The 21,702-nt window shown below is 34.4% G+C and overlaps 1 protein-coding gene and 1 long non-coding RNA gene across 4 annotated transcripts; one reads left to right on the forward strand and one right to left on the reverse strand.

Moving 5' to 3' along the window:
* Positions 1-2,725: 2,725 nt before the first annotated feature.
* LOC148936560 (uncharacterized) lies at positions 2,726-7,757 on the reverse strand. Of its 3 annotated transcripts, XR_016139298.1 has the most exons (4): positions 5,810-7,757; positions 5,574-5,634; positions 4,160-4,323; positions 2,726-3,902 (listed from the first exon to the last, which is right to left on the reverse strand). It is a non-coding gene; the product is annotated as an uncharacterized LOC148936560 (long non-coding RNA). The 3 variants fall into 3 exon arrangements; XR_016139299.1 differs by having other exon boundaries at positions 2,726-4,323; positions 7,039-7,757; XR_016139297.1 differs by having other exon boundaries at positions 2,726-4,323.
* Positions 7,758-12,739: 4,982 nt separating this feature from the next.
* On the forward strand, positions 12,740-15,844 carry Tip60 (Histone acetyltransferase Tip60). The gene is made up of 5 exons (XM_011644007.2): positions 12,740-12,874; positions 12,979-13,036; positions 13,993-14,061; positions 14,141-15,221; positions 15,308-15,844. Exons 1-5 carry the CDS (start codon positions 12,830-12,832, stop codon positions 15,414-15,416), a joined length of 1,362 nt encoding a protein of 453 aa, XP_011642309.1. The 5' UTR covers positions 12,740-12,829; the 3' UTR covers positions 15,417-15,844.
* Positions 15,845-21,702: the final 5,858 nt, after the last annotated feature.

Here is a 21,702-nt window from a genome sequence, read left to right on the forward strand (position 1 = left end):
TAGATGTAGAATTGATATTTATTCTATCTTATAATGAAATTGATAGAGAGAAAACGTACTCGAATAAACGAGTGACATGAATTTTTCCGTAATTCTGCGTAAAGAATGAACATCACGAGTCGGCTCCTTTCTACTTTGAATTGAGCTCAGGATGAAAGTGCAACTTGCCTCGCGTTTCGAGCATAGAAAACGCGATGTTTAAGTACCTCGAGACGCCCGCATTTTCCCGCCTCGTGACTCGAAACGAGCGGTAATGAGCGTCGATTTTTTTACTCAACCCTGTTTTGCGCCCGCGCCTCCTTGCGCACCTATCTTTGCAATATTCATGAAAGGGATGAGAAAATCAAACAAAAAGCTAAATAAAAAAATATTTGTTTCCATTAATTAACTTTTAAAAATTATTTTGTTTTTTTATTTTGTTTGAATTATTATGTTTTAATTATTATTATGTTTTAATTATTTTGTTTTAATTATTATGTACCTCTTGTTCGAATTATATATAATTATTAATTTTATCAAATTAAAAAATTAGAATAATGGTTGGATTAATGGTTGTTTGTAACATGTGGAATAACAATAAAGCACTCTTGGTGCTCTCATAAAAATGTATAAAGTGTAAGCACAGCAATTTGTTGTTAGTAGAAATATTGAATTGCTACAAAAGTGGAATAGTTTCTTCTTTTCTTTCTTGTTGTCTTCCTTTACAGTATAGCTGTTACAGGAAAAATGATAAAAGGATCCTCTAAGAACTGTCTCTTTCTTAACTTGCTAGTCTCACTAAGAAAATTCTTTTTCCAATACAAATCGCTATTCTTGCACAATTCGAATGGATTTCTCTTTCTTTTCCGACTTTTCCTGTCTTCAACTCACACGAAATATATAAAAATTGAAGAAATGCGAGCAGAATGTAAAATTACAAATATCTGAAGAGTATCCATATATAAATATCTACATATAATACGTAAATATCAAAGAAAGACTTTATTTTTAATAAAAGCTGAAAAATATGAAAAAAATCTCTCAGAAAAATCTATTTTATTTAATTTTAAATGGATATTATTGATTTATCTATTCTAAAAACTTAATTTTCAAATAGTTGAAATATTGAAATATTACATTATATTAGTGTTTTAAATTAAAGAATTTACTATTATAATTAAGAAGGATATTTCTTATAATTAGGATATTTCCTATTATAATTAGGATATTTCCTATTATAATTAGGATATTTGTTATGAAAAATAAAAAATTCGATAATGCTTCTTTTGAAATTAAATCTGTATCTGTCTCTTTTTTCAATTTAAGGAGGATATAAAGAAAAAAACGAAACTAGAAATTGGAGAAAGAATGCTAAAGTCGTTACGCAATGTAAACATGATAAAAAGTTATAGACGTAAAAAAGCACTGCGAGGTGCAAAAGAAATGACGTTAGTGAACAACTCGCTTCTTCCATTCACGTCTCTTTTATTCCTTGAATGCGTTAGGAAGCGCAGCCGCGAAACGAAACGAGGAAAAGAAAGCGACGCGACGGAAGACATGATGAAAGTGAAAAGCTCGCGGTAAATATCGAGCGTGTAATTCGCTCTTTAAAGAACATTTGAACGATAATTAAGCCGACCTGCCAACGCCGTGCCAGGAAGAAAATGGGAAAATGAGCAGGATATCTGAACAGGATAGTAGAGAGAGGAAAAAGAGTAGGAAATTATTGGGGAGAAAAGAGAAGAAAACATGGAAAAAATTCGAGAATAGAAAGGGTCAGAAAAACATACAAGAAAGAGATGACAAGAAAGAAAAATGAGGAATGAGAAGTAGAGACTGTAAAAAAGATAGCGAAAGAGATTTTGGCATTTTTTTCTTCTAAACATGCTTGCGTGTGCAAGGCATATAAATTGCTTTTAATTAGTTATCACGCTGTATTTAGAAGTTGTAGATGAGAAAAAAAATCCAATTTAAAATTTATTTATTTCTGAGTTGTCTTCTCTAGATTGTTTTATAACTTGCAAGATTACTTAATTAGCTTTTTCTTTTGCTTTTTCCTTTAGTTAGAACTAAATATAAGAATTGATTTTTGATGTACTTCATTTTATGTATAATTGTTTATACATTCTATATATCTTTTATATCAAAAATATACATTTTATAAATAAAAATAAATGATTTTAATTGAATTAAGATTGAGATTGATATCAAAAAAATTATATAAAATACATAACAAATAAAAGCACATTAAGAAAGATATAAAAAAATCATATTGTATGTGAATACATTGAATAATTAGAGAACTGCAACTTTTTACTGAAGATTTATGAAGATTTCAATATCGTCTATACAGCGTAACATCTTAGCCTTACTACATTTGGCACCACTGCCAATTTAACGGCCAAGTCAATGAAAAGAATAAAGATTTGAATGTTGATCTTTCTTACAAATGTCAATTGTTTGCGTTTATGAAAGAATTTGCTGATTAATATCCAAAAAATAAATTTTATTTTTGGCACATTCTTTTCTCCGTAAAAAAATCTTGAAATATATTCTCGAAATAATATTACTTTTACTTAATGAGCTTATTATCAAATATACATTTACAGAATAGAATTTTCAATTTAAAATTTTGAAAAATTGGCAAAAAATACCTTTAACATTCATTCGCAATTCTAATCCTCTGAAAATAGTTTTTAATTACTATTGTTCTCTACATATAAGATTGTTTAAATATTGTATCGTATCTATTACATTTTATTTATAATCATTATAATATATTTGTAAATTTGTGTTAAAAATGCATTATTATTAATAAATTACTATTAATGAATAAAAATTTATTTGTTCACAATTTAATTATTTATAACACCTGAGAAAATATTCTAACACTAAGAGGTAAGATAGATAATTTAAATAAATAAATGCAGTCTAATTCTTCACTTAAATAAATAAACGCAGACCAAAAGGGTGTCGGCTCCATGCGCTTCTTTCCTTTTTTGCGTGGAAGTGGGCGAGTCAGAGTAGCAGTAGCAGCAGCAGCAACAGCAACGGCGGAGTGAGGATGGGAGGGTGAGTCGTACTCAGTGACGTTTTATACGTCGTCGGGTTTCATGCGACGGGGTAATTTTTTTATTAGCTCGAAAACCACTCGACCCGTCGTCGTCGGCATCGTTGTCGTCATCGTCGTCGTCGTCGTCGTCGTCGTCGTCGTCGTCGTCGTCGTCGTCGCGTACGTTGGTGAAATCCACCCTCGAGAAAAAGATCGACTACCCCTCGTGCGTCTCTATGTCCACGTTTTTACTTTTTTTACCCCGCTGTCTTTCATATCCCCGTTGCCACCCCAATGTAATACTTCGCGTATTAATCACTCGACTTTCTCGTCCACATTTTATCCGTCAAAACAGTCAAAAGAGCTACACATTCATTTGCTTTATTAAGTAGTTTTGCGCGAATTAAGAGCACACTCGCGCTGTTTTATTAACTCGCGCGTCCTCATCCTCGCGCTTCTCCCCCCCCCCTTTCCCCCTTCATCCCGCTCTTCTTTCATTTTTGTTTCGATTGCCATTCAACGATGAGAAGGATGAGACCAATTATACGACACGACGATCAATGCACAAGTACGAAACGTGAGTGTAGAACGCGTGGTTGAACTTGGAGTTATTTCAGATGGCAGACGGTCGATTTTGAGGACCGTTAATGTTAGGGACACCCAGCGTGTCTGTGGTATAATTATCACGAGCGCCAATTAAGTATTCTCGTTCGCGATCGATTGCTCATTCGTTATTAATCGCGCATGTTTAATGCAATTTTCGCCGACAGTTTTCGCGTTAGGCATAATTCTGAAGGCTATTATACTGCCACAAAGATAATTAATCCTTATTAATTAAGGATTTCCTGAAAATCCTTATTGTTTCCTTTTCCTGAAAATAATATATTATTACATGTTTAAAGTTATTTTACATCTTTCATAAATTATATAATTAAGAGTTAAATATAGCTAGCTTTCTTTAATTAGATATTTTCAAAAATTATAATATATAAACAATTTTCAAAAGAATTGTTTGCCATCCTTTAGTGTAATCTGGCGCAAATTGACGACAAATTCCAGCTTTGGCAAATTTCGAAAGAAAATTAAGGTACTTTTTCTCGACAGGTTAAAGTGTCAAGAACTTAAGACCTCGAGAGCAACCCCTCTTCGGGATGTCGGGACTGCTTAGAAACTCTTAAAGGGTAATAAACTCGTTTCACGTGCACGCGTCGCTTATTATAACGAGTTTGAGAAATGCCGACAGGTTTCACGTTCTTTCGTTCAAGACATTCGTCAGGTCACCAAACAGGATTCTAGAACAAGAATTCAAACACAGTTAATACAGATTTTTTTTATATTGACCTGACATTTATGTAAATACGATGTAATAAAATAGCTTACATATATTCTACATTCCGCATAAAAAAATTGTATTTATTTTATTATTTATATTTTATAATCTCTCAAGGGGAAGTCCGTCATCCCTCGCGATTTTGAAAAATATAAGTTTCCTTGCAATTTGCGCGACAAAATGAGACTCAATATATATCGTGTCGGAATCATCAGAAAGTTCGCCCTTCAGAAGGACCTCCTTCTGTATTAATGCAAGAAGGAGAAGCCCTCGGTTCTCCCCGATTCTCCCAATCACCGACATAAATAAATCGTACTTCCCGTCTATTCCTCCGCCGGAATCCCCGCCACTCGATCAGGCATCACGAGTACGCGTTGGCGTACGGCATAAGAAGAAAAAGGAAAGTGATCGGATAGGACGATTGTGCCGCTCCCCGCGATCGGATCGGAGATCCGTCGTTAAGCTGCGCTCACTCTCTGCCAGTTCCGCGGAACGATGTGTAATCAGGCCGACGTTCTCGATTTATTTGAGACAGCTTTATCACGGCCACGATCGTACCAATACGGCCGATATATCGGATAAAGGAGATATATTTTTGCACTTTCTCCCAGGTGACACATCGTACGCGGCGCTCTCGCCTCGCTCGCAAAACGGATTTATCGCTCTTTCCGTAATGTACATACCACTGATATATTATATTAGCGAACGATTGACGATGCGCGTATTTTTGTTTATAGATTCTTCCCCCCCCCCCCCCCCCAGTTACGTCTTTTCTAACTTGATGTACATTGTTTTCCAGATGCTTTATGTTTTGTTCCGTTTTGATCGATCGTAAAACTTCGCGTTTTTAGAAATTGCACGAATTGTAATCTGAGAAGGATATTTAAGAAACATTTATTTATGTCAAATTTTAACACAGCGTCGTTTTAACGTTATTGACCGGCGTCAAATGGTGAAAACAGCGTAACGAAACGCCGTAAATTAGAACATGAGAAGGCAACTATATGGAATCCCGAGGTGGATTCTTTGGGGAAAGGGTTCTTAGTACGACGCTTAAGCATGGACTTTAACCATTAGTCTACGAGCCATTAACTAAATTATGCAAGCACCGCCAAACTCCTGCAAACGTAGCACGCGTAAACTTCAGCCATCGCGTTGGGATCTGGATCGATCGAATTATTCATACCATCCACATATGCCGCTCTAACTTACGTTCATCATTAGCCCTTTGCGACCCAGTATGAAGTTTCGCAGCCATTTTTGCTCGTAAACTCTGTAAAATAGATACCAGATGTCGAGTGCATTATAATAAATATTGATATACATCATTATCTCGTTTTTTGTATATTTTATAAAATGGACTTTGATCATAAAAATGAATGCCTAAAAATAAATTAGCAATATGAATAGATGCAGATAAACTTATTCTTGCGACCACTTAGCTTTACCTAATCTTTTCGTGGGTACATTTTTCAAAAGAAGCAATTTATCAGAGGTAATTCAGACATGAATTGATTCTGGACTTATTCATAGCACTCGTCCGAGTTTTCGAATTGCGCGAAATCCTCTAAAGTTAGACTCGATCCCGAGAATGTCCTGCTGGTGCACAGGTGTGGGTCACGAGAGAATCGTTAACGCGCACAGTCTCGACTTAACTCCCGGCGATTAATCTCCCCGCGCTAATTATTTAGCCGGTTACCGAGAGAATTCCGGACGGTCGAATAACGGCGTTCCGTTATCGGATGTAGCGGGGTCGCTCGAGTGAAGTGGCGGCTGCGGGGTGGTGGCAGAAGCATCAGTAGCAAATAGAGGTTTAGGGGATGAGGGGTCTTGAGTTCGGTCGCGCTCACGAGGATACGCTTGCATGAGGGGTTGGGGCCTCGCGCAAGAGTAAATTGATTAGAATTAAAGGGTTGGCTGGCAGGTGCTGCTACGGGGGCTGTTGCAGACCTACCAAGGAAGAAGAGATCCGAGAAGCGAGTAACGGCAAGGAAGAGTTACGTCGCGAGAGGAACGGAGGGAATCCAAGCTAGAGGGAAAAGCAGCGAGACGTGGGAGGGAAAGCGGCCGAAGGTACAACGGTGACCACAGCCTCGACGCTGATTGGTCGAGTCAAGTTTGTGGCAAGATGGCTGGCTGGCTGGCTGTTGCCACCGCCGCTGCCGCAGCTACTGCTTCTGCTTCTGCTTCTGCTTCTCTATACTCACGTCGTCTCCCTTTCTAGCCCTCGCGCGCCCACCATTACCCTCCTCTCGCTTCAACCCTTCTTCTAGCTCTACGCCGCTGTCGTAGTTCCCTTCTACGCGGTCTCTAAGATGCTTTACCTATGTGCCAAATAGATGTATGTACGTGTACACGCCTGTTCGAAACAATGCCGGGCGTGCAACCACCCTCGCGCTCGCCCACTACCCTTTCTCCGGCCAACCACCCTCGTCGCACCCTGCTCTTCCATGAAGCTGCCACCATCCTCACCGTGTGCCATACCAACCCTTACCGCTACCTATACCGCTCTACCACCGACCACCCACATTGCCCGTCTCTCCCCCAACCACCTCCATCACCCATAGCTCTCCATCTCAACTCTGTGAGCACGACATCACTGCTTCTACCATCCGCAACGCACACCACCCACTCCTTTCACCCATCACGTGCACCATCCTTCTCTTCCCTTACGTACTTTTCTCTTTCTCTTTCTGTTTCCACTTCCGTCTTCCTCAAACGCTCGATCCAATCCACCAAGCGGGTACGACCGTACGGTGCCGTAAGTACGAGAACACTGGCGCGGTCTCTCAAAGAGAATGCGATAATACGAAGAACTTCGACTAATGAGTTAATAGTTGGTGCCTCGCGTTACCGGCAGTACCGGGAAGTACTTTATTCGACGTCGCCGGGAGCAACGAGATTATAACGCGACAGAATGGGTGTGGGTGGGAAGCCACACACTTCTACACACGCATACACATACTAGTCTTCGCGTGTATACACACACCCCGGCCATACGCTCGCTTATATCCGGAAGAAGTATATGCGTAACGGCGTTGTCGACAGCGAGCAAGCCGTTGAGAAAATTCGTCCGACATAATCAGAGGACTATCTCGTTTCCTACCTTCCAAGTCGTTCAAGTCGCGCCGATCTCTCTCTCTTCAGCCTTGAACGACTTTTCCTCTTCTTTGCCCGCAAGGTCGCCCGCGGCGGCAGCTGATTTACTGTCGGCGCACGCCGCTGACGCCGATCGAAGCCAGCGTTCATAATCTCACCCTCGTGCTAATTAACAGACCTTCGGATCTTTCGTGGAACGTGGTCGAAACGAGGGTGAAAAGTAATAAATGAGTTATGCTAGCTAAGGAAAAAAATTGGGGTTAACATTTTGATTGTTTTTTCTCATTAATTCGCGCTCTCGACCCACGATTGTAAAGCATTATTAGCTAATACATAGATAAACATTCAAGATTTTTAATTTTATAATTTTGAAGAAACTTGCATTAAACAGCATGATAACTATTTTTTAAATCATATTAACGATTGACATACTGTTTTAAATTTTGTAATCATGATTGAGTTTCGATCAATCTCAAAGTAACTTCTTTTCTTGGAAAAATTTGAGGAAGACTTCTTGCCTACCGATTATTTTTATTAACAATAAAAAACGGTAGGATTAAAATTGTTATTTTATTCTTCATCTTAATGTGAGCATATATGAGATTTTTTTCAGCTTGGCGAATATATCCGACGAGAAGCAGCGTTTCAAACCATCTTTGGTTTAAACGTCGCGGAAAAATTCGCGCCTTGAGATTCTCTCGGTGGATGACGACAAAAAGGAACGACGCGAACTTGCTCGTACCCTAGCCGCTTGCGTGGAGAAAAGTGCAACCAATAATTTTATTTTCCGCGATAAAGCACGGCGCTCGCGTGGCGTCGCCAAAGCGCGGGGGTGGCGCGGGCCACTATGCCGAGGCGTACGGGATTGGGGTGCGACGGGGGCAAGCCGCGTATCTTTAGTAAGTAAACAGAGCGCCTTATGAATTTTAAGCAGCACGACGAAGAGAGTGCCAAGTCTCTCTCTGCAGCTTGCTTATTTTCGTCATCTCTCTTTATCTTCTGTTTGCACGCTCGTATTCCCTCTCGCTCACTCTCCTTCTCTTTTTCACGATATCCTCCATATCTTCTAGCACCCTTTGTCGCTCGTTTTCACTCGCTCTTTCTCGTTTGAGGCGACCTCTTATATGCACGAACCGAGACGGTGAAGAAGGGCAACGTAATTTAAAAAAGTAGATGCGCCAAGATTGTGTAAGCGGCGTTCTTTTCCTTCGGCTTGGCGGTCAAAACACGAAGATGACGACATAGGCAACGAGGTCGTTACTCGGTATTACTCAAAAAACAATCTATTGCGTGTACTTATATAAAGAACATCTTTAAATAAATAAGACATCAAATAAAATGTTAAAAGATAAAATGTAATTATTAATGAACGCGTTAATTATTACCTTCCAAAATTGTTCAATAGGATTTAATAAAAAAAAAGATGAATATATATATATATATATATATATATATATATATATAAAATATATTTTACGCTGTATATTCCTTCTCTCCTCCTCCCTTCGTATCTTCAATTCCTGATTTAGCACATCAGAATTTCCACGATCGTTCAAGACCACATCAGAACTTCTCGACCCAAGTGACTTTGGATAAAAAAAGAAAATACCCTCGACAGAATTTATACGCGAGAAATTGACAAAGCCTCAGGATTTACGTTGTTTCAGAATTGTGGGCGGTCACACTGTTGTTTTGATATTGATCTCCGGATAGGACAGCGTCGTCGTCTAAGCATTCTAATGGCAAGGGATCGGGATTCTGCGCGCTGCGAGGCGCACGTACTCCTAATGATTTTAGTGTACCGTGGTATACCCTCTCTGGCAATATATAGACGGGCACGTATAGCCACGTATCGTATCTGCGTTACCGGGGCGCAGTGTAATATGTCCCGGAGATACCCGAGGGGGTGGGCGACTTAGGGAGGGTACTTTCCCGGGACGGTCTTGCGGGATTCTTAATGGCGAAAGGTCTCCGAGGTAACACTATGGCTATTAAACGTAGCCCTACTACTTCGTCTTCTCTTCCGACACACTCCTTCATGTATGTATCTCTTCTCATTCCCCCCCCCCCCCCGTGCGAACCTTGATACAATTTCAGACAGCGCGATCTAAAATTTCAATAAGAAATTTGTAAAAAAATTTGTATTTCAAAAGAATCTAGTTTTCGTAAATAATTCTCAGGAAAAATCGAGACTGATTAATTTTACTTTACGTTGTGATAAGGAATTACGCAAATTTTAATACATTTTAATTATCGAGCAATATAGCAGAATTATTAAAATATAAACAAATTTGAGTGAAGCTTTATAATCAACAATTCTCTCAAAGCAAGATTCTAATTAATTTCTAATTGATAAAATTTGTGTAAGTAAAAAATAAAATTTAACTGTAGCTAGCCAAGCCTTTCGGGAAGAAATTGCTAGAAAAAAAAAAAAAAAAAAAAAAACTTATGGACAGCGAAACAAGTCTGCAAGTAAAATTACAGTCACGCGTGAAAGATCATTCGGGAGGAACGGGATTCGGGAGTGGCGTGACGCTACGGGGGTAAGTAAGGAAAATGTAAGCCCGGATCAACCGCGCTCATCCCCTTTGGCGTCGGCGTTTGACGCGACCGCTGAAATTTTTACTTCGTTCGATTTGGTCTTTCGGTGAGATTCTCCCCGTCCTCTGATTGGTGGACCCTGGCCACGCCCTGCACGTAAGGGTGACTCGCTCGCCCGAGCACTATCAACCCTTATGTATGCCCGATGCGAGCACACTTACGTGCCGGCACGCGTGCACATGTGTATACATGTGTTTATCTGCGAATGTGTGCGTCGTGTGCTGCACGTGTAGGGCCGCAGACTCCACGAGTACATACGTGAAATACATACGGCCGATACATAGGCATAGGGATGTATATATCGGGTGGGGTTTCGTTCGAGAGACGGCAGTGGGCTTTCGATACGATACGGTCGATCGAACGGCTCGTATTTTCGATATCGGGGCGTTATCTCTTGGGAAGATAAGCGCACACCACAGGATGCCTGAAAAATATTTCGACACCGTTATTGGTGCCTGTTGTATAGTTATGCACGTGTGCATATGAGGAGAGAGTATGAGTGCCTGAAACGTTACAGAAATTGCTCATTACATCGCTGACAGGACAAGGAAACAATTTGACAGAGAAAGAATTTTATGAGAAGCAGCTATATCCATATCTTTCAGAGTTTCAGAGTTAATTCAAATATCAAGATAAATATTTCTAAAAATTCTCGATAAATATAGAGAGAAGAGAGAAAGAGCAAGAAAGAGAAGAGAGAGAGAGAGAGAGAGAGAGAGAGGGAGAGAGAGAGAGAAAGAATGAAATATATTTAACTTATAAAAAATTAATTTCTAATTTTAATTCATTGTATTACAAATAAATTTAATATTTTTAGTGCATATCTCTGATGATACGTTTGTTTATAAAAAAAATGCAAATAAATGGATAAATTATATATGTTTATGAAGATATATTATTTCCTTCATATATAATCAAATTTAAAAATAATGCTCATTACAAAATAATATTCATTCACAAGGTTAGATTCAAATCAGACAAATTCCATTATTTTCATTTTCAGCAATTGAAGCAGGAATAGCTTCTATATGTAACATACCATGACTAGATGGTAATAGTGATGTTAATAACTGTATAAGCAGCAATAATATATTGCGCGGATGTATGTCGCGTTGCGTTCACATATTTCCAGAATGAATTCCACGCACAAGAATGGGAAACCGCGACGCGCGATGTGGATCGCATGACTTAATTTTCGTGTATTCCCACCCAATATTCGCCATGTCAAGTTTAGCCTCCCTGTATTTAATTACGTGGCGTACGCTGTCTCATTCATCGCCGCTACTCCATAATAACAACCGTACGGCGTCATTTCATTTATTTATGTGTTTCCATATATTGATTTGTTACAGATCTACCTACATCATGATGCTTTCCAAAATTAGATGGACCGGAACATAACAATTTCTTCACCGTAATTAATTTTTATTAATTCTTAATAAAATTAATCTAAACTTTTAGAATGATAGTATGATTATAAAAAATGATATTGTTTTATTATTTAAAAAAAAATTTCATAATAAGATTAAAATAACTATGTATTTGATTAGTAATTACATTATTAAGATTTTATGATTATTTATTTCTACTTGATGATCAATATATCTGTTATACATTATGATTTTATTTGTATTTGTTATTATTAATATCTTGTTTTAGCTACGTGTAATTACATGGATAATTAGTGACAATTCGTGTTAATGAATAAATTACATCAATGTTACAGTTCGTTTTAAATAGCAGTGCAATGCTGCAAAGACATCGCACAGTTTCAATACACCTATATTATTATATATTAAAAAATGTATTAAAAAAAAATTGTAAAAATATTAAATGCAATAAACTCAAATGTATTGTAAACTTCTTCAAGATAAGACATGTCCAATATATATTTTATGAACACTATTTATTTTATATACTGCATTAAAAATCGGCGTTATTAGACTCAATATAATGTAAAAATGGATAAACGTCTAGAATTACAATATAATTGTGTAAATAATTGTGTAAATATAATTAATAGTAATTTTTAAAAATCTAAATTCTGCATATCTCCTAAGATCACAGATTTTTTTGTAGTCCAGTGCGAGTAAAGTGCCATCTAAATGTATAATCATCATTCGGAACTCTACAGACCTTGTTATATCTGTCGATATATTCTTCTTTTATTTCAAAAAATATTATTAATGGTTGGTCGAATTCCATGTAAGATGTAATGATTCGAAGTTGATGTGAAGAAACAAATTTTTTAAATTCTCAAATTTAATTTTCATAGAATTCATTTTATACAATAATTTGTATTAAAGTTTATCATAATAAGTTTATCATAATAATATATCTTTCTCTTCTTCATTCATAATTTCTTACATTCTTTTTATCAAGGCTATTTAAATTACATTTAGATTACATCCGAAAAATATTAGAGTCGATAATTTTTTAGTATATTTCGGGATATGAGTAGTCGATTGCAGACGATCATATATTCCTTTAAAAGAGTATATATTACAAATTGGCTATATTCAACCATCCGCATTTCATCAGAAATAACAGAATATAATTAAATGTGATCGGTTTTCTATTGCATATTTGCACGTGAGATTTGCCTCCTACAGAAGGTATATAAAAACAGGCATCAGATATTCCTGCTTTTATCCTTCGATTCAATGACACTTAGATAGCTCCACTCGAGCGGCGCTCGCGTCAGTGCTGTGAAAGCTTCAAAACAAAATCGTGTTTTGGCAACGGGTTAAATCGAATTTTAGATTGAAATGATCGAGGAACACGACGAACGCGAGACAATATGCGACTCAGTGGTAGGTATCACGTTATGTCGTATGTAGGAATGACGGCAGATCGCTGGAGAACGCGCGCAACGTGCGTACGAACGTATCCGATATTGACCTAACCTCACTTTCAGAATTCACTGGTGGAAGGCTGCCGTTTGCCGGTTAGAATGCATGGCACGGACGACTGGCGTAAGTAGATTATATATGCGCACTTCACCGTTGATCTCAAAAATACGTTTCGTTACGAAGTAACGCAACTTTCTCTCTAGAATACTCTAAAATACTCTGGAATGATCTAACACTATGATCTATCACTGTGTACTATAGCGTATCATATCGGCGAGATTGATTTTGAGCTATATTATTGTGGGATATATATATATATATACACATACTTTATATATACTTTTGTCAAAAAATACTTTTAAACATAATGGAAATTTTTAAAGCAAATTGTTATTTATCCTTTATCCTAATTTATCTTATAACAAACTTTTGATACATATTTATCAGTATATATATTTTTTATAAGATTGATTCTGTTTCATATATCATATTTAATTATTTAATTTGCGTTCAAAAAATACAATGGTTGAGTGAGCGCTCTGTTTCTATAGTCTGTAATTAGGGTGGACCTTTAGATCCATGTTAAATCTAAAAGAATATATCAAGGATAATAAGTATTTATTTAACAATTGCATAAACATTTTATTTTCTGAATGTAGCCTTGGATAACATATCTGTATATAATGTTTAAATTCAATCATCTTGTTTTCACAGAAATTTGTAACACTAACTACATTATATTTAAAATTATATAATAAAATATTTTAATTACATCTATATTTTCATATCTATAAATATGTATTAATTTTTAGTGTTTTATGAATGATTTTAATATATATCTTGATGTATATTTAAAATTTTTTGATAAATATTGATAAAAATATAAACAAATATTTTTTTAGATATTAAATAATTTATAATTAAAAAATTAAAGACGTATATTATAAATAAACATAACAATTTTATTTGTAATTAATAAATTTGCATATACATAAATAAATTAATAATAATAAATAATAATGAGCTTATCGAAAGTCATTTCGTCAGTTTAAACAAAAATTTTCTTGCTCTTTCTATAGCACTTGCTGAAATCATCAGTGTTAAGGAAGTACAAGGTGTCAAGTGCTATTATGTTCATTATGTGGACTGTAAGTAAACTGTTTAATATCTAAGTATAACCATTCCAAATGATGAATGAACAATGTTATCAAAATTCCGCTATTTCAGTCAACAAACGACTGGATGAATGGGTTATGGAAGATTCCTTGGACACTAGAAAAGTCCAGTATCCTCGTCGAGAGGGAACAACACCAGGGACTGGCGCGGCAACACCAAAAAAGCAGGCTGCTAGTAGACCTCCTAGTCCCAGTAGTGTTAGCAATGAACCGGTTAATGGTAATGCCGTGCTGCAAGCGGCACTACAAAAGAAAATGTCTAGAAAAAGAAAAGCAACGTTTCTAGAGAATGAAGATTCTCAGGATGGCCCACCACAAACGCCTGGTCCCAGACCCACTGGTTCTCTGGTTGCACATCATCATGATGATGTAGTTACGAGAATGAAAAACGTAGAACTAATCGAATTAGGCCGCCATAGAATAAAGCCTTGGTATTTTAGTCCATATCCACAGGAAATGGTGAATTTAACTTGTATATATATCTGTGAATTCTGCCTAAAATACAGGAAGAGTCGAAAGTGTTTGGAAAGACATTTAGTTAAGTGCAATTTACGTCATCCACCTGGAAATGAAATATATAGGAAGGGATCTATATCGTTTTTTGAGATCGACGGCCGCAAGAACAAAAATTATGCACAAAATCTTTGTCTATTAGCAAAGCTATTTTTAGATCACAAAACCCTTTACTATGACACAGATCCTTTTTTGTTCTATGTGATGACGGACTTTGATAGCAGAGGGTTTCATATAGTTGGTTACTTCTCGAAAGAAAAGGAATCAACAGAGGATCATAATGTAGCATGTATTCTTACACTGCCACCATATCAGAGAAGAGGTTACGGCAAACTCCTGATAGAATTTTCATATGAATTATCAAAATTTGAAGGAAAAACCGGCTCCCCTGAAAAGCCGCTGTCCGATTTGGGTTTACTTTCATACCGAAGTTATTGGGCTCACACAATACTCGATATTTTACTGAACGTAAAGCCCATGGTGGAAAATGAGAAGCCACAAATTACAATAAGCGAGATTTCTGAGTTAACGTCGATCAAGAAAGAGGATGTGATATCGACTCTGCAAAATCTGAATCTCATTAATTATTATAAGGGGCAATATATCGTGACATTAAATAGGTAATTTGCAGTCAAGTTAAAAAAAAATTATCTAACAGTTTCGAATTTGGTGACACCTTCGTACTGATGCATATTTTTATTCGCAGGGAAATTATCGAACAACACGCAAGTGCGATGGAAAAGAGACAGATCAGAATAGATCCTAAATGTTTGCATTGGACACCAAAAGACTGGAGTGTTAGAGCCAAATGGTGAAGTTAGCCTCGAGTTGACAATAAAATGATGCTGATTTATCCTGAAATTACTTTTCAGGCATTCTAAAAAACGATTATAATTAACAGATGTACAAAAATTGTACATATATGTACTAATTTTTGACCTCGATGGTCTAGCGTTTTAATGAGACTGTATCTAGCGTTACGTACGCTTATTGCAATGCTTTAGAAAACTTGTCGATACACGCAGATCTCGGTTATAGAGGGTTAAGATATTACGCGAGTGCTCGCAAATTTTACCTGACAAAATATTTGCTGTAACAAATATATATCTTAAAGATGCAATGTTTTAGTATAATCAGAATTTTTTTAAAGATTCACAAACGGCTGTCATTATACAGTGGTCAAATTTGTACAGATAATCTACCATTCTTGTAGAATTGTAAATAAATGTGATTTTATAACATACTTACAATTCCCTTACGGCTCAAACGCATTTAAATTTTATAGAAAACTATTTGTATAGATCTAATCATCAAATTTCTATTTATCCGATTTTTAGCATAGAGATAAATGAAAATGTGCATCGTATTTATCATGTATTTGTAAATATCCACACACTTTTTCATGTTGTTATTTATTGTATATTTTTTTGACATAGAGATGACTTACTTGTTAGATAGTTACAAGTAGTCATAAAATTAGCGCGAATATATTTGAGTATATAGCGCGTTAATGTATTTATGAATACGCAAAGGTATAGGGACTGCGTTGGGCAATTTTATTTTGAGGACTATGCTTAAATTTAAAATGAACATTTTAAACGGGAACAGATAAATAGTGATACAGAGATTAATACTATGCAAAAATATAATTCAAAGTCGTAAAAAGATTGAATGTAAATAATTTTTAAATTCCTGATTAAGATTATTGAATGCCGTCCGGTATTTATTTTTCATTAGTGACTTTATTACAGGCCAAAAATTAAATTTGTATATCTTTCATAAATAGTATTATAAGTTTGTGAGCGCCTTCCATGTAGATTGAGATTGATTTTCGTTCTGTAACAGAAAATTTATAGTTACCAATGTAAAATAAATTTCAGCTCGATTCGCTAATTTTTCTAATGTTGATGAGAATATTTTACATCGAATTTAATATTCCATAGCTTTAACATATCATGTATTATTAATACCATATAAATAATATACAAATCGAAACATTAAACGGTTAATAAGGATCAAGTGCGCATGTGTTTTTTTTTTAAATAACTTATGTATTCAAAGCAAAAAGATTTTATTAAGTTTATTTTATTCGTCGATATAATTCGAACATTTCGGCTCTTCCTTGAACTATCTTCAACGAAGGAATAAAAAATATTCGGAAAATTCGGAATTATAAAAACATAGCACATAGGTATACAAACATGATCATTAAATTTTATGTGTTCATGTGATGACGATCAACAATGAAAGAAGACATTGCTAAATGTTCACTCATTTTAATTTTTTAACTCGTCACTTGTGCTCTTTTACTCGACTGTTTCCGTCGTTATGTTGTCTATTACAAAAAAACTAATTTTAATCTTTATGACTTATATGTGATTCCCGATATTTGATAAGATTTTGGACATGTATTTGTATGGCATTTTTTTATTGCTCTTTGCTAATCGATCTGGCAATCGTGTTGTAAATAACGATATTAACAATGTTCTCTTACTGATCGTTTATTTTAATGTTTCGATTTGTACAATTTCGAGAGTCATTGTGGTATATTTTTTATAATTAAATGAATTAATATTAGTATGAAATCTTTCAATAAGGAAAATATTCTCACAAAATTTGGATCATATTGTGTTTATAAAATCTTACAGATTATATGTACATATAAATTTTACGTTTTTATGAACTTTTACTTTCGATTAATAAAGATAGAATACAATTTATTAGATTTTTTATATTTTAATGTATATAAAATTTCAATATAAATTTTTCTTGGCGATAAATTTTATTTTATGACATGACAATTAATATTTATTTTATCTTCTTTTTCTACTCTAATTTAACAACCAATTTAAAAATGTTATGTCATGCTTTAAAGAATAAACATAAAAAGAAGTTATCAAATTTCGTTTAGCTCTTGTGCTTTCGATTTCTTCGCGATTATAAATGATTTACAGTGCATAAAGTTCTATAGGAAAAAAATATAACACACAAAATATAACACACAAAAATATAACACACAAGTGTTAAAGTCTAATAACGTATATCAAGTGAAATGAAGAAAAAACAAGCACTAATTCTACAATCACTTGCATTCCGTTAGCTTGCACTTGAGGTTTACACGAATACACATATAGAGAAGATCTAGCACAATACATTTTTATTGCCTATATTACATAATAGATCAGTCACGTTGTCGTCTTTAAAAAATAGTTTGCTCGTACGAATATAAATTACAATTTCACTTTCACAGATTCGCGACAGACTTTGTTTCGGTGAGCGAGGAGATAAAAGAAAACAATCTTTAGACACGATTTTAAATACAGCATCTTTTATGTATATATATATATATATATATATATATATATATATATATATATATGTATATATGTATAGATATATATATTTTTTTATATTCAACAGTAACATCACAGTAGCTTCATATACAATAAATCTTTGTTCATAATTTTATATGTATTCTTTTTATATTCGTTACCACGTAAGCGCGACACGGCGAGTTCCTAAGATTCATCACGACGAGAAGCGGAAGGAAGAAACTCGTGTGCACGCACTTTTCACAATTGTCAGGTCACAATGATCTCATACTGATATGATCGCATGAAATTGGAAACGCTTTTTCCATATTAAATTTATATCCAGTAACTCTGTCCCCGCGTCACACGCACTATTAATAACTTGAATTCACGTACGCAACAATGTGAATGTGATGTATCGGAATACAACAAATCAATCGGATAATACATTACATCATTGCAAATCATCGGAGCAAGCTGAAACGATAATAATCATTACTAGCGAGATAAAAATCCGCAAATAAAATAATATTTGAACTGATTGATATCGATTATTCGATATTTTCGAAAAAAGTATATAGTTGCAAGACTCGGGGACCACGACTTTTATTGAAAATGTGCCATAAAAAAATAAGTCATTTTCGATTTAAAACTATAGAAATTAGTGTATATTTCCATTATTCTTAAATATCTCTAAAAGTTTGAATATATTATAAATATCATAAATATCTGACCATACTCAATGGAATTATATTATAGTAAAATTAAAAATTTATTCATTCCCTCTCTCTCTCTCTCTCTCTCTTTCTCTCGCTATTATAATCGTGATTTACGCTTGAAATAAATCGACGAATCTAGGAAGAATATAGAATACAGTCGTGGCTTTTCTCGCCGCTTTGTGCGTGCAATTGAACGGACAATACGTTTCCCTCTTAACAATAACGACAACAACAACAACAACAACAACGAGACGATGAAAATTCAATGGCAGCGGTATAATGTCGAGAAGAACAGCGAGTATTTAACAAGATAAGAATGACAACATGTACACAGCATCACAACAACGGCATTTATAGACTATCGCACAAATAACCAGACGCATACCAGAGAATTCGAGAAGCGCTTAAGATTATGCACAACCCTCGTATATCGCACAGAAATTATCTTTAGTCAGGCGCACATTGAGTCTTGTGCGAGACGACAGAACACCCGTACATATTTTTTGCATATTGTTATTTTCAGTCGAAATATAACTAAAATTTATAATTAATATATTTAACAAACTTTAACATATATATATATATATATATATATAGAAACAAATTACAATTACAATTACTTACAGTCGCTTGATAAAATCTATAACTGATTTTTTATTTATATAACTAGAACTAGGATTATTTATTCAAATTTATTGTCCACTAGTAGAATTTTGAATATACATAATACAAGCGCAGCCAAGAAAGACTAAAAAAACTATACACACATCTTACTCCTCGATATTTTATCAGGAAATTATTTTAGTAAAAATTAAATGATGCTAACGTCACCCTTTGCAATGGCAAAAAGGCGTTTTTGTCGACGTGATTTTTCTCCATGATTTTTCACCGGATCAGAAATTCGCTACTTACCTCAATGTGCGTCTGATATTATGTTTTATTTACTCTACTTACTCGCCGAGGTCCGCTCACGTGGTTCACAATAGTTCGTTACGCAATTTTGACTCGTCGCAGTACATTCTTTCTCTCCCTCTCATTCTCTCCCTTTTCTTTATCGTTACGTTTGCACATGTATGTCATATGTGCGTGTGTTTACATATATATATATATATATATATATGTATATATATATAAAATATTACATGTGTATATATATATATATATATATATATTTTTTTTTTTTTTCTCTCCTTTTTTTTTCATTCATCTCCTCTCCTCTCTTTCTTCGTGAAACAATTCTTTTACATATTTGTGTGAATGCATGTACAGTTGAACAGTAGGCGGCAATGGCTGGACAGAATGGCGTTCGATGACATTTTTTGCAAGTTTTCTTTTTTGGGAGGTGTTCTGAAGGGGAAGTCGTTGCGCCTCGATATGATTTACCTCATTCCCCCTTTTCGTTCTATCTTTCTTGACAACAAGCAACGCCTGGACTGTCCTCAAGCACAGTAAAAAAAGTTTCATTTTTGTACACTAATATATATATATATATATATATACTAATATATATATTAATATATATATATATATATTAATATATATATATATATTAATATATAATTAATATATATATAATATATATAATATATATTATATATTATATATATATATATATATTCGCGCCACAGCCCGAAAGGAAGAAGAGTTATACACGACAGGTATAAGTTTGTACTGATTCATGATATCTTTTTGAGCGAACTCAAGCGCAGGTTCATATTTTTTCGTATTTTTCACACGAATATATTCGACATAAATTCGGTTTTCAATGCTATAAATAGAAATGAATTTTGCCACATTTTCGAGATGTATAAATTTAATAACATTATATCAATTTCTCAAATATACTATGTTTCGGATACACGCGAGATTTGATGCATTTTCATTTACCTAGTTCAGTTAGCAAATCAGAACTGCCTAGAAACTGCACTAGAAAATGCACAATCGATCGAATATTAAAAATTTAATTCAAGTGCATAATTATAACGCACATTCAAGATATATATATATATATATATATATATATATATATATATCGATCTTAAAATACAGATTGTAATACAATTTTATTTTATCTTAGTCGAGTCTTACACATTACACTATGTGTAATAATGTAATAATCGTAATGATATCGCAATGGCGATAAAATACTTTAACATTTTATTGAAAAGTTCCATCGACCATTTTGAGTGAATCTGCGCCGAGTTTTACTCTGATGAAATATAATGATGAATAATGATGAGCTCATGGCGCGCGTCTCTGCATAGATTACGAGATGTCATAGATACAATGAACAATCGAATACACTTCGATCACACACTAAAACTACGCCTTACAGACCAACGAAGTAGAATTTCGAGTTTCGCTCATTACGTGATCCATTTTCTATTATCATGTAAATCTTTTATTTGTGTTTCTTTTATAGAAATTAACTTTACTTTTTATATTATTAACGCTTATTCAATGTCTAAAGAAAATCAATAAATTGTATTAATTAGAAAAAAAACAATTATTTGAGATTTGTACATCTGTTTATTTATATATTTTTTCGTCAAGAAAAATATATGAAACGGATTATATATATATATATATATATATATATATATATATATATATATATATATATGAATCAATCGATCTGACATACGATAATAATGATCGAATGACGAAATTCTACTCTTTCATCCAGCCGCTTGCCTGAACAATAAGACACTTAACAGTTTGACAGTCTCCGCGGCGGAAGGAGACCGATTTCAATCCTCAACTACTATTAATTATATTTTGAATGAAATAACTACGATAAGGTCAACTTTGAACCCAATAATTGACTAAATACAATATTACTTTTGATTATTATTGAGGTATATCCGGTTCTTCTGTTATTTGATAAAAAATGAATCAAAGCATGTTTTTATCTGATAATTTTTTATAACGAGCAAGAGAGCACGTAATGTTATATATTATAAATTAAAAATAGTACATAGAATGAATTTTAAATAATTTTTAATGCAATTGTGTGAAAAATTTGTATTACAAATTATTTTTTTTTTTTAATCAAACATCGTTTCAAAACT

This window comes from Pogonomyrmex barbatus, unplaced genomic scaffold, assembly GCF_055798465.1.
Source record: "Pogonomyrmex barbatus isolate J1 unplaced genomic scaffold, ASM5579846v1 scaffold2, whole genome shotgun sequence".
NCBI classification, from domain to species: Eukaryota; Metazoa; Arthropoda; class Insecta; order Hymenoptera; family Formicidae; genus Pogonomyrmex; species Pogonomyrmex barbatus.